This window comes from Acyrthosiphon pisum, chromosome A1 (assembly GCF_005508785.2).
Source record: "Acyrthosiphon pisum isolate AL4f chromosome A1, pea_aphid_22Mar2018_4r6ur, whole genome shotgun sequence".
NCBI classification, from domain to species: Eukaryota; Metazoa; Arthropoda; class Insecta; order Hemiptera; family Aphididae; genus Acyrthosiphon; species Acyrthosiphon pisum.
The window spans coordinates 127,263,189-127,276,720 of NC_042494.1; the positions used below are offsets into that span (position 1 = coordinate 127,263,189).

General features: G+C 29.0%; 1 protein-coding gene across 2 annotated transcripts in view; it reads right to left on the reverse strand.

Moving 5' to 3' along the window:
• Nucleotides 1-4,624, reverse strand: part of LOC100166807 (O-acyltransferase like protein) — a 32,119-nt gene extending 27,495 nt beyond the window's left edge. Inside the window, exon 1 of one of the 2 annotated variants that reach the window (XM_016806229.2) lies at nucleotides 3,597-4,467. In XM_016806229.2, the coding sequence (XP_016661718.1) occupies nucleotides 3,597-3,945 (349 nt within the window). In that variant the 5' untranslated portion in view covers nucleotides 3,946-4,467. Of the gene's footprint in view, nucleotides 1-3,596 lie in introns of both variants that reach the window. The other variant, XM_016806230.2, reaches the window with a different exon arrangement.
• Nucleotides 4,625-13,532: the final 8,908 nt, after the last annotated feature.

The following is a 13,532-nucleotide window of genomic DNA, read 5'->3' on the forward strand; positions in this document are numbered from 1 at the left end:
ATATTTATAACTCATAAACTACTCACCCGAAATTCGATTTTCATGTATCAAAATACTAAGAAAAATATTCTGCTTTGGAATATAAAATTAAAACCCAGTGTTGTCATTCAAAAAAGTAAAAAACTTAAACAATTATAAGGATAAAAAATATTTAAATATAAAATTTTTTAAGAAAAACGTTGTTTTATAAGTGACTTGAAACTATGTAAAAAAATATTTTCAAAAAAATGTACACTTTTTGAAATAATGAGTGTCCAATGATAAAAGAATCACCCGGTATATATACTTTATCATTATTTACATTCTTACATTCTTACAATCAAGTGAGTTATGACAGCGTGAGTTGCTTAATACATTTTTTTTACATATACATTTATTATTATAGCATTTACGTGTACAAAAACATTTCAAAAAACCTTGCCCTTCAAATATTGATTCTTTTGTATTTGCCACTCTTAGAGAAATTGTATCAGTGGGTATATCATTTATATTTAATATATTTACCCCAACACAAGATGAAAATTGTTAACGACTAAATAGTTGTGCAATAATGCCATTTTTAGTACCAATTTTATATAAGACGTCCGTCGTTACTTCCATTATAACACTTAATAAAATGATAGTATATCACTGGGAATGGGAAATGTACAATCTTAAGTTGTGACCACATATTTTTTAATTCATCAATTATACAATTAACGAACTCACTGCCGTTGTCTGACTGAAGAATTGAAGGCGCAACAAAATATATCAATTAAATTATATAATATTATGTTACTTCAGCTGCAGTTTTTGTTTTAAGAGCACACAACGTTACAAATTTTGATAAATGGTCCTGGTAATTTAATATAAATTTGTACCCACCATCATGGTATGACTGCATATCGATTAAATCAACCTGTCCACGTGCATTGACTTCATTAAATACCATAGTTTTAACAACTACTCCTCTTTTTTTAAACACGTTACACAAATGTTTAAATATAATTGAATAACAGAACGCGTGATAAATTAACGTAATCATTTTTTAAATTATAAATCGTTTTATGAAGTCCACCATGCCCCGTTTCTTTATACGACTTTTCAAGAACATTATAATATATTTCATCATTTTGTAAATCATTAAGTATTTTACTTCATTATTTTCTGATCTATTTAATGGAAAAATCAATTTATTAACTTCACCCACTTTTATAATATCGCAGCGATTCAAACGTCTGTAGTCTAATGAAGTCTTATTTTTCCGATGTTTAGCTTCAAGTACCTCATTTATTATTTTTTTATAATTTTTTTCATAGCTATGAGCTATGGCCATTGAATTTACACTTGAATAAATATTTTTAATTTTTTTCGTCAAACAATTTTTAAAAAATAATATTATTTTCAACATCACTCATTTTTCCCGATTATATAATACTATAATCACACTAATATTAGTTAAAATATTGCAGCAGTTCCAAGTGGCAAGTACAATATGCACTAGTCCGTACTAAAATCTGTTATTAAATTATATTTCTGAACGACTCAACGACAGTATCGTAAAGTCGTTTAGATAAGCTTTATCATTTTTATTGCATTATACCTTTACTAATATGTTAGATTCCACATAACGTGGGTGGGAAGCACAACTCTTAAGACTATACGAGATGACATTGTATATCTTATTATAGATTTACGTATTTCATTTTATATCACAATGTGTACTCGTACTGTGTACACTGTACAGTAATAATATGTAACTTTATAATAATATTCTTTTTATACAGTGATTATTGTACACATCGCGAATTGTAGAATGTAACTTGTACAATCTAGTTACTTTGTACAGCAACATTGTATAATTTGCAATGTGTACAAAAATCACTGAACAAATTGCGAAATGTATGATTCCGGACTTTCTATGTAACATATATACATAGGTATCTGCTATTTGCTCTAAATGTATATATTTTGTTTATTTACTATCGTTTTGCCATAAATAACAATAATATGAATAATATGCTAATTATCAACAGTACCTAATATACATTTTTTGTTTATTGTGTTAGGTACAATTTACTTATTACGTAATGAAATATAAATATATATAACTTATTACATTGTGAAATACCTTGTATAAAGAATAAAGATTATAGTATCATTATATGAAATTTGTGATTTTTCGTTAAATTATGACGTAGATAGTATGAATATCTATTATGATAATATTATCTAATTATAGGTTATCTATTTAGTGATATAGTGAACAGTATTCCAAATTATTTATTCGACTCGTTATTGGAAGGTCGACCACTGTATATTCTAATCCTATCAAAATATTTTTACTGCCGAAATTTGTCAAAAAAAAAATAATAACATCTAATGATACTGACCATAGATGTGACCATATCAGAGATGTTCATAACAGATATCAATGTGCATCTATTTTTGTGTCTGGTGCATTCCCATACAGTATAAGTATACGGACCGATTTAAATTCATTTTCATTAACTATACCAATTGGTACAGTAATACGTGTTTAAGTGTAGGTACGTTATAGGATTAAAATTGCCTATAAAATGACATACCTATAGCTGCTTCTTATAGGTACCTATCGTGTTGCTCATGCAACAAGTGTGCAACATTTTTCTCGCTTTTGAATTTAAAAAAAGAGTAGTATTAGTTCTGCACAATATAATTTTATGAACATCTTTTATTTATCTTATCCGACGCCTGCAGTAAAAACATCCACAAAAACACTACGAAAACTGTACGGAAATTGCAGTGAGTATCTTTTACAGATATTTTAATTTTGAAGCAAGTTATGATTATTTTTAAATTTACAAAAAATGTACAGTTTCAAATTGCCCATAACTTGCTTTGTAATAAAAATATTAATAAAAGCCTCAGGGATGTTCTTGATAAAATAATCTTAATTTTAAATTTTAAAATTGTGTTCTTGAGAACGCAAGAATGAAAATTATAATATGCATTTATTGTGATATTGCCATATTGGTAATACTTGCTATGTCTTTTTACATAGCTAAACATTAAATACCTATCGGCTATCACCAACAGCGCAATCATTTGAGTGGTGGGAGGGTAACCCCAACCCCGAAATCTGAAATTCTTTTATACGATATATATATATATATATATTATATATATATTTGTAGATTAATTTTTATAAAAATTACAGTACCTAAGGGTGTTTTTTTAAAAATAAATAACCCCCTCCCCCCTAATTAGAGACTTCAAGTAAAGTTTAACGTGACAACGATTTTACAATCAAAACGATTTCTGTATCCAAAAAATACATTTTTTTTACACTTCAATGATGTGATATATTTTGTTTTTTAATTTATACGGATTTTTATTTTCTAAAAAATATTTATAACGTTTAAAATGTATTTTGTTTTTAAATATTGTTATGCTCGTTTCTACATAAGTGTTGAAAGTGCATTAGTGCAGCTTAGGTATAATTACATTTTTGGAGGCATATTCGGTAACTGCCATCCATGAATTAAAATCGAATCGTCAGTCACGAGTCAGTCACGAGTTAGTGTATATATTAGAACACTATAATTTTTTTTATTACAAATTTAGTGTTAACTCACTTCTGACGGCCCAATCGGTGTAATTCTTTAGGTTTCTAACGTACATGTTCACTTGTCGCTGGCAAGCGGAGCTGCCCACGTTCTGAATAGTAAAATTAACCAACGCTCGGTAAAACAAATCGGAGACCCACGACTCGGGATAAATGTCGTCTTCTTCTTTCTGTGGTACGTTTTCACCTTTACCCAGAAAGGCCACGTCGGAGCCATTGAGCGCCGATAACTGTGATGACCGCGGTAGTGGAAATACACCATCGTCGTTCCGATGAACTCGACCGTCGAACTCGGCCAACGCCAGCGTCGACAGCATTAACACCGACGTCGACCATCGCAACGGCGAGTGCGAAAACATCCTGAATATTTTATTCTTTTTGAATCCCGTGATATTTACGTAAAATTGCTTGAAGAAATACCGTGTAATAATATAATACACAGACTAATAATACCGGGTGCCGTTAATAAAAAATTAAAAACCTATACACCAACCGTTTTCGCGAAACGCTTGAGTTAGAAAATGGTTTCGTATCATATCTTACACCGTGATATAATTTTTGGCAATATCGGTAATAATGACGTGATGACGAAAATAATATTTATTTTTTTATCCCTGTGCGATTTCCTGAGAATAAAATATAATATCGAGATCGTTGCATCCGCCCTATAATAGTGAACTTGAACAACCGCCGTCGGCGTATGGTATGAGACTGAGAGGCGCAGTAGGACACGTATATATTGAATACAATATAATATCTATCACAGCCAGTGGCGTGGCGAACTAAAAATGTTCCAGAGGCCAGTTACAAATATCCCAAGTATTTATGCATAATAATGTATAAATGTACTATAACAAGTTATATTTCAGATCGTTATTGACTACCTATTGTGAATATCATATTAAATTTACTAGGGGACCCACTGGCTACCACCCATCCCTCTATTTAAGAAAAATTTCAGAGGCCAAGGTGATTCACAGCAACGTTATATTCCTGCCCAGTGACGTACTTATCTATGCGTATACTCGACCAAATTTATTATGTACCTATATTTATGCCAGACTTGGGTAGTATTCCGAATATTTTTAAATGCTTTTTTTGAAAGTATTCAATATGGTATTTTGAATACTATTTTTACAAGTATTCTGAGTACAGTATTCGGAATACTTTTTTTCTTATATAAGTATACTCTTATATATTACTTATTAACTATATTAATTTGAATATAATTTATAACTAATAGCCATATAGGTGTGTATTATTGAGATTATAATAATGTTCATTTATAAACAGAATTGAAAAAAGAATATTTTTGCTATGAAATCTAAATTTACTAAAAAAAAGTATTCGAAAAATGTTTGGAATACTTTTTGTGAAGTTTTTTTCAATAATATTCCAAATACTTAGGAATATTATCAACACCTACTGCACAGCTATTTATTATCTTGGTATCTATGCTTATAATTATGGATGGGATACCGATGCACTTTTAAAAAAAAGTTTTATATTGCATTATTTGACAATTTTTTTACTATAGTCATTTTTTCATTTTAATTTTTTGTTTTTTGCATGTTTAGGTTTTTTGATACTAAAATTCGGTTTTTAGATTCTGAGCGGAGCGATGAATGTATTGGTTTTACAATGATGTGTGTTTATTTAATTTATTTTTTTTGTGTCTGTGTACACGATTAGTAATCGAAATAACACTTAGATTTTCAACTGCAGTACATATCTTGTTCGATGGGAAAGTGAATCTGGTTGGTGTCGAAATTTCAAAAGGGCCGGGATAAACAAAATAAAAATTAAGGAAAAACGGGAAATTTTTAATTCAAAATACGGTTTTCGACAAATAACCATATATATATCTATATGGATATATATGTATATATGAAGTTTTGACTGAAGTTTCCAACTTTTTTTTCTATAAATGTCCATAAAATGTTATTTGTTGGGTAAAAAAAACTTGACAATTTAATAGAAGGCTCCTAATATATATTGTTTCAAAGGGAGATGAAAAATATTAAAAATTTATAGTCACAATTTTTTTTTTCTATTAGCATATCAAGTTAAAATATTGACAAAATTGAAAATACGTAAAAATAACGATAATTTGCAAATTATTTTGAGTTAGAAATTCATAAAAAATTTTCTTTTTAAATCCGAGATTTCAAAATGTAATACAAGATTCCTCATAAGTTTGCATACCTTTATCAAAAAAAAAATGTACAAACAATATTATCCAATCAATAGGTACCAGTAATTTGCATTGCAAACAACGAGTTACAACATAAACACAAACAATGTGTAATGGGAAATAACATATAATACCTATTACCATAATAATTGTTAAGAGTTCAAGACTCATCTACTGCAGCTACACACGAATTAATGTCTTAACGACAAGTTGCTTACCATGGAGAATACCGGTTAATGGTCTGTAACCGTTGGTTCCTCAAAATGATATTAACTTATTAAAGCAGGGTCGTAGTATTCAACAAGTGTTATCGAATAATATATACCTAGTTACCTATATCACGTTTATTTAAACAGTCAGTATTCTTTTCAGGCATCTTTTCATATTATATAAGATTAAAAATGTTATTAGAAGATTCCACATAAGTTTTTCTACCTGCTACAAAAAAAAGTACTGAAAGGAATATTAATTTTTTGAGAGCGTTTAAACTTTTAGTTTTAGATTCTGAGTGAAACGATGAATGTATTGATTTTACAATGATGTGTTTTTTTTTTGATTTTTTTTTTTGTGTGTCATCACCTTTTAGGACAGTAAAAATGCTTAGATTTTCTTCAACAGTATCTTTTCTGATAGGAACGTGAATATAGTTGGTACTTTGGGGGGGTCAAAAGTAAAAATTTCGCAGTAGTTTTCAAAAGCACCGTGAAAAACAAAAGAAAAATTAACGAAAAACTGGAATTTTTACGCAAAATCGGTTTTCGAGAAAATTGATTTTGGTTTTCAGTGCAACTCTTAAAAAAATGACCTTTGGCTGAATGTTTATATTGGCATTTTCTATACGCCATAAATATATCCCCTTTTTTGAGCTGTTTACGTATATTTTCCATTTTTCAGTTTCCAATTTTTTTTTAGTTTTTTTAAAAATAAATGTCAATTTAACGTTACTTACTTCAAAAAGCTTTACATTTAATAGAAGGCTCGAATTTCGACAAAATACATAAAAATCACGAAAATGTGCACATTTTTTTTGAGCCAGAAATGCAAAAGAAATATTCTTTATAAAATCTTAGATTTGAAAGTTGAATACAAGATTCCTCATAAGTTTGTCTGTCTTAATCAAAAATAAATGTCTACTGGAAAGTAAAATTACATTTTTATGAACGTTTTAAGTTAAAATTTTTATAACCTATTTTGTTGTAATTCAAAAATGAATAACCGTAAATACTTTAAATTTATACCATATGTTTATTATCAATTCTTATACTTGATACAATTTTTAAAATACTTTAACTCGTTTTGAGCTGTTTACGGACATTTTAAATTTGAAGTTTTTTTTTCTATAAATATCTATAAAATGATATTTGTCGAGTCAAAAAGCATGGTATTTAATAGAGGACTCCTGATGGCTGATATATTGTTTCAACAGAAGTTAAAAAATATTAAAATCCTATAACTTAGGTAACAAAAACCTGTATGTAATTACCTGTTATTAAAATATTATTTATTAAATACAGTAATAGCCTATAGGTATAACAAGCGCATTCGTCTGCACAAAAACAAGTAACAACCGTCTGTTAGCTCACATCATAAATCATCTGCGTGTCCTTTTCGCGGAGACTATATGTCTATATCTACTTTACAAGGTTAATTAATAACGTATAATACATTAATACAAAATGATTCCGGTCCACCCGAATTTCTGATATGTGTTATTCTGCTGGTTCAATTCTTAATACCTTGGAATTGCATATTTCAATTGACATTTTAAACTAGATAACCTCTAAATAGTAAGACACGCGAGTATTATAAGGCCGCGTGTACCTACCGCAGTGGTACAATATAGCCATTAGTACAGGCCCGGCTCATCAATTGGTAGGTGACATAGGCCCATGTCTAGGGCGGCAATTAAGCAGCACTTTAGTAAGAGGGCGGAATTTTCAAAATACTGATTATATTGTTAGGGGCGGCAAAAGTTGATTTTTCCGAGTTCACTATTTTCGCTTGAGCCGGCCCTGCATAGGTACTATAATTATTTATTTTTATTTTTAATCTAGAACTTATACAATCTATACTAAAAAAAAATTACAATAAGCATAATGTATGTTTATTTAAATTAAATTAAGGGGGCTGGAGCGTGATTAATTTTCGGTCGAAAACATAGCTCACGACTTCAATCACTATGCCCAATATAATGTTCTGATATTAATTTTGAAAGCAGATTTGAATTCGTCACTAAATTATCTATGCTTTGACAATTTCATTTTTCTGATTTTTATTTTTTTTTTACTTCGAAATTTACTTACAAAAAGAATAAAAATAGATCATATTCATAATTCAAATTTAAATACACTTATATAGAATATGAAAAATTAACGACGGTCAAAGCATTGTAAATTTAGAGAAGAATTCAAATCTGCTTTCAAAATTTAAATCGGAACATTCTACTGAACGTAATGATTGAAGTCACTGGCAGTATTTTTTGAAAATAAAATGTTCCTAATTTTATAAAGTAATATTTGGTGACATGTGCATGCGCGTAAGTAAAATGACAGACGTATTATGATTGTCCTATACAATGTGATCGGTACTACGAATTACACACACTAATGTTCATCTACTTACAGCACATTCACAAGACCCATATGAACTGAAATATAAAATGCCTAGTTTTTACTCCTTAGAACGGATTACGCTCTAGCCCCCTTAAGTGTAATGGCTTAAATGTCTAGAGGGAAGAATTTAAATATTTATATAAGTAGTTATATTCGGTTATTTTCGGTTTACTGAAATATCAGTACACCAGAGTATATTATCGAAAATAATTACATACGAAATTATAAAATAACCGAGTAAATTAAATAATTCAAAATAAATTCCGAAATAATAATTAAAAGAAACATCATTTAATTTTAAATTCCGATTTTGGCAGGCATTAGGGTATTTTCAATTTTGTATTTCTTTGGTACATTAAAATTACTATATTATTATATGTTACAATCAAAACCCGAAATCTTAGTATTTTTATTTTATAGTGATTGGGTATATCCGATCAAGGTAGTCTAGAGTTATTTTTAGAGGTTTTATTTTTCTTTATTTTGTGACTTCGTGTTGGAGAATGAGAAACCTGTTTTTTACCAATCTGTTAAAAGAGCATACAACACAAAAAAAAATGTTCTGTAAATTTTTTTTTAAATGTTAAATATTGTAACTATGACTACCATATTAAATGATTTGGTGAAAAAACTATGTAAAAAAAAATGATTACTTAAAGGGGATTTGATATCGTGATTTCCTGTTTTTGTCGTTTAACACACGCGCGACGTGGTACCTATTTAAGACGTTTTTTTTACTTTTTTACACAAACATACCAATTGATCTAATGAACCGATAAGAATTTTGAAAACATTTGAATTGGTCGTCAAGTCTACTTTCATCGACTTTCCCCACATTTTTGATATTATCCTCCAAATTTCCAATAATGTCTTATTAAAAAAGAGTATTTATAAATTGTCGTATTTCAATTTTTTGGAGGAGTTAAAATCAAAAATGTAAGTAAGTCGATTTCAAGTAAACTTGAATATGTTTTTAGAATTCTTATTGCTTCATTATATATATAAATTGGTATGTTTGGCACTTTGGCAAAGAATCCGTCTAATATCTTATGTCGAGCGTGTGTTAGACAAAAACAGAAAACCACGGTATGAAATCCCCTTAAGAGATAAAAAAATATAGAATAGCCACGTGACGTTATTGGATCCGGCTCATCGTAATTGCCTCCTATCTTATCCGTGTAAAAGTTCCTCGCTTCACACAACAATTTACCAATCCAAATATTTTATTTTTTAAACTTAGTTTACATACAAATGTGTGGTTCTATGTGTTTAAGACGATAAAAGTATCAGAAATTCAATATAACGTTTAGTTTTTTAGAGTGGGAGAAATTTGGCTACAAAACCGCGGAGCTCGATCATTTATGGATGCGCGAGCGAGTAGCGTTCTACCGGCGGCACGAGTATAGATTATACTGTAAAATATCTAAATATATATAACTATCTGTTCCAGTAAAAGATCATGTTTGTAACGTTGCATTTCAATTTAAAAACTTCATATACATTTTTCTAACGTAATTTGTAGTTATTGAAGAAATATATAAACAACATTTTTGACAAAGGTTGGTTGCTCAATACATAGTCAAATATTAACCAAATGTATTATAACGCATTATGTCAAAACAAGAATGATATTCACTTGCAAAAGAAAAAAATTAGCAAGTTGCTAAAAACAAGAAAACACCAAAAAAACTAAATAATTTTTCAAAATTAGTTTGAAGCTTATAAGATAACTATTATTGAATAATATTAATATATAAATAATATACCTAATCATATAATAAAACATGCAAAATATTTTAAACATGTTTTTAGAGTTTTTATGAGCACTAGAAAATAATATTCCACTCTTCTAGACTACTGTTAAAATTAGGAGCAGAACCAAAATAGTTTGAATTTAATTTAAAGATTTTAAGAAGGATGCAAATATCCAAAGAAGTCACTTAATTATACATGATATTTTATAATTGATGTCTACTCGATAAAAAATATTGCAAATGATTAAAATACAAATGTAATGTATAATTACAGGCTCCAATTTATTACGCCAACTTGATTAAAAGAAAACTTTTTATTATTCAATGTTTTTATAATATTAATATCTATTAAAAAAAAAAATAGCATTTTAATTCTTAATTTTTAAGACATTTTGCATTTAACAGTATGAATACACAGGCCTTCATAGGACAGGAAACGCGCTCTGGTGACTATATAGAACTGTGGTCATTTTTTCAATCAAGAGTGTATACGTATAGGGTCCAGAGTGAAGACAGTAAGACACCTTAACAATACACCATGGCCTGTAGGCTGAATTTATGTTATAATATTATGATTTTTTATTCGTTTCCATGGTGATAAACAAAGCGTATTTATAATTAAAATTCCATTCTTAGCGGTTTTTAGTAATTTGTCGATGGTTTTTCCCGTGGCATTAAATAATTATAGAGAAAATCGAAAATTGACCTCCCTAAAGTATCATCTCGATCCAATTTTCTAAAGGATAAGATACTATAATATACATACATTATATATATGGAAACCGAAGCACTCCTTCTGGTAGAAATTTTGTGTACAGGGTAATAAAAATCATAAATTATAATAAACACCATTCTAAAAAACCACCAGCTTCCTCGCTCCCCTCAGAATCTAAAAATTTCAATCAAGTTAATTCGTGATCCTAATTCCTAACCTATTTTGACGTGCTTTTTGCTCTTTCGTCTCATTGAACGCGCCCACATGTCACGTGGAGGTTTGCAATTTTTGACATTGCCTACATCAATTATTCGCCAGCGTGAACCGATGTGCAATAATTTACCTGTAGACTTGTTAACCAGACTGCTAGATCTATGGCAAATGGCAATGACCATAATATTATTATAATAATCTTTGACAATAACGTACCGTTTATTATTATGATTTATGCGATTCCGATCGCGACGACACGATCCGATTCCTAAGTCTGGTTTACGGCTGTTGCATGGGTAAATCCCTATTCCCTGTAGTACTAAATTATATTCTGTGGTATACTAAAGTCTAAAGTATAAGTGCAATATGTGTATAATATTACGTTTATTCACAATAGGCCGCGGTACTATGAGCGATATTATATAACAGTAGACAATAGAATATAAAGTATAGACTATAGAGTATACTATAGCACAGAACAATACTATAGGCTGTGCCACTTTTGTATAGATTGTAAATAGTCCAGTCAAATTAGGTTTTCAGCTCGGAAAAATTCCCACCTAGCTGAATTTTGGTACACATCTTTATTACATCGTTGTAAACAATGTGTAAAAAGTCGACCTCGATATCATGTACGCGTTAAAGGTTATTCGAAGTCAAAGGTCACGGAATTGGCCTTTCTTTTAATATGTCGTTTTTATTGATCGTACAAAAAAAATTTAAGATGCAAAATATAGAGGAGGTAATTATCTACAAAACTGGTCATCTGACATTTTCACGTCAAGTTGACAGTTTTTCCATTATAAGGTCAACAAAGTGTACACTTTTAATGAAATATGATTTTTTCGCTAAAAACAAGTAGCCTTTGCGTTAATATCTCATTTTATACTGTTTGTACAGTGAAAGTCTCAAACAAAAATTGTAGAAGATAAAATTATCTACAAAATGGTTATATATATATTATATATATCCAATCGCACTTGCGTTAAACAAATTTTAACGCATTTTCTAATTTTTGCATCAATGTAGAAATAAATCTTTTTTTATTCGATCGATTTGAAAGATACTCGGAAAACTATTATTGTTGGAGTTAAATTTATTTTAGCAATGTATAGTGCCCAAAAACAAGTGGTCTCCATCTATAATTACAGATATATAACATTTGCTAAACTAACTAGAAATAATAAACCTGTGAAATTATCATCTCTACCACCAACATATAGCGCCAACCAACAGCATGTGCTTCGAGTTTTTTACCAGGTACAAATTTGGTTTGGTAACAAATTAAACTTGGAAATGTGGGGGTGGATAATGAATAACAATGTTTTGGAGCCTATAATGACATTGTTACCACCCGATGAAAATGACGAAGAAGAAGAAATGCATGAAGACGAGAGCGATGTTGATGATTAATAATAATTTAAATGTAATATTTATTACATTGTTTTGACGATTAGATAACTATGATACTTATAATAATTATTTAACAATTATTGTTGACTATATGGACCAGGCCTACCGGGGAAACCATGAAAAAAAAGGTGGGTAAGTGGATGTCGCTCTGCTGTACAGTAGATTATAAGTGGGTCACTGTATAATGGATAGTATTAAATTTGAATTCAATGATATAAGAAAAACGATTCTGAGCGGAGACGGTATGTTAGTCTAGGTATAAGATATATTATATACTTATCTATGGTATTTAAAAAAAAATTGACCAATAATAGGTATCTATAATAAATTCCAAATTAATCATATCACAATTATATCCATTAGGTACTTATATGCGTTATGCATTAAAAACAAATCGTGGTACTATCATAGATATATAATAGTATACTTTAGAAGTTTCAAGTACCCACGAATAATATTATACAAGCACAACAAAATAACTAAAATAGTTATTTCAGGTTTTTTAATATGTGATTTCGTCCAAATTTGAGCTTAAAATGACTATAAAAATAAACTGTGCTTATGTATTTCTTAGATTTTTTGGTAACAGAATTAACTAATTACGTGGAATCTTGTTTGAAATTGTCAATCCTTAGGTATAAAAGTTGAACATTTTATATATTTTTAACTACCAAATAATTATTCAATTTTAAATTTGATAAATTTTGTCAAAATTCGAACTTTAAATGCTTATAAAAAAAATGTATGCCTATGTATTTTAAATATTTTTCAACTGCTATTGTAACAATATATCAGGAGACTTGTATTAATTTTTTACACTTTTTGGCCCAACAGATAAAACTTAATTGATATTTATAGAAAAAAAAACTAAAAAAATTTAAAACTGACAATGTCCGTAAACAGCTCAAAAAGAGTCAAAGTATTTTCAACATTTTATCGTAAATAGAAAATGCTAATATAAACATTCAGTAAAATTTTCATGTATCTACAGTTATTCGTTTTTGAATTACAACAAAATAAGGAAATCGCTACATGAGAAATCGAG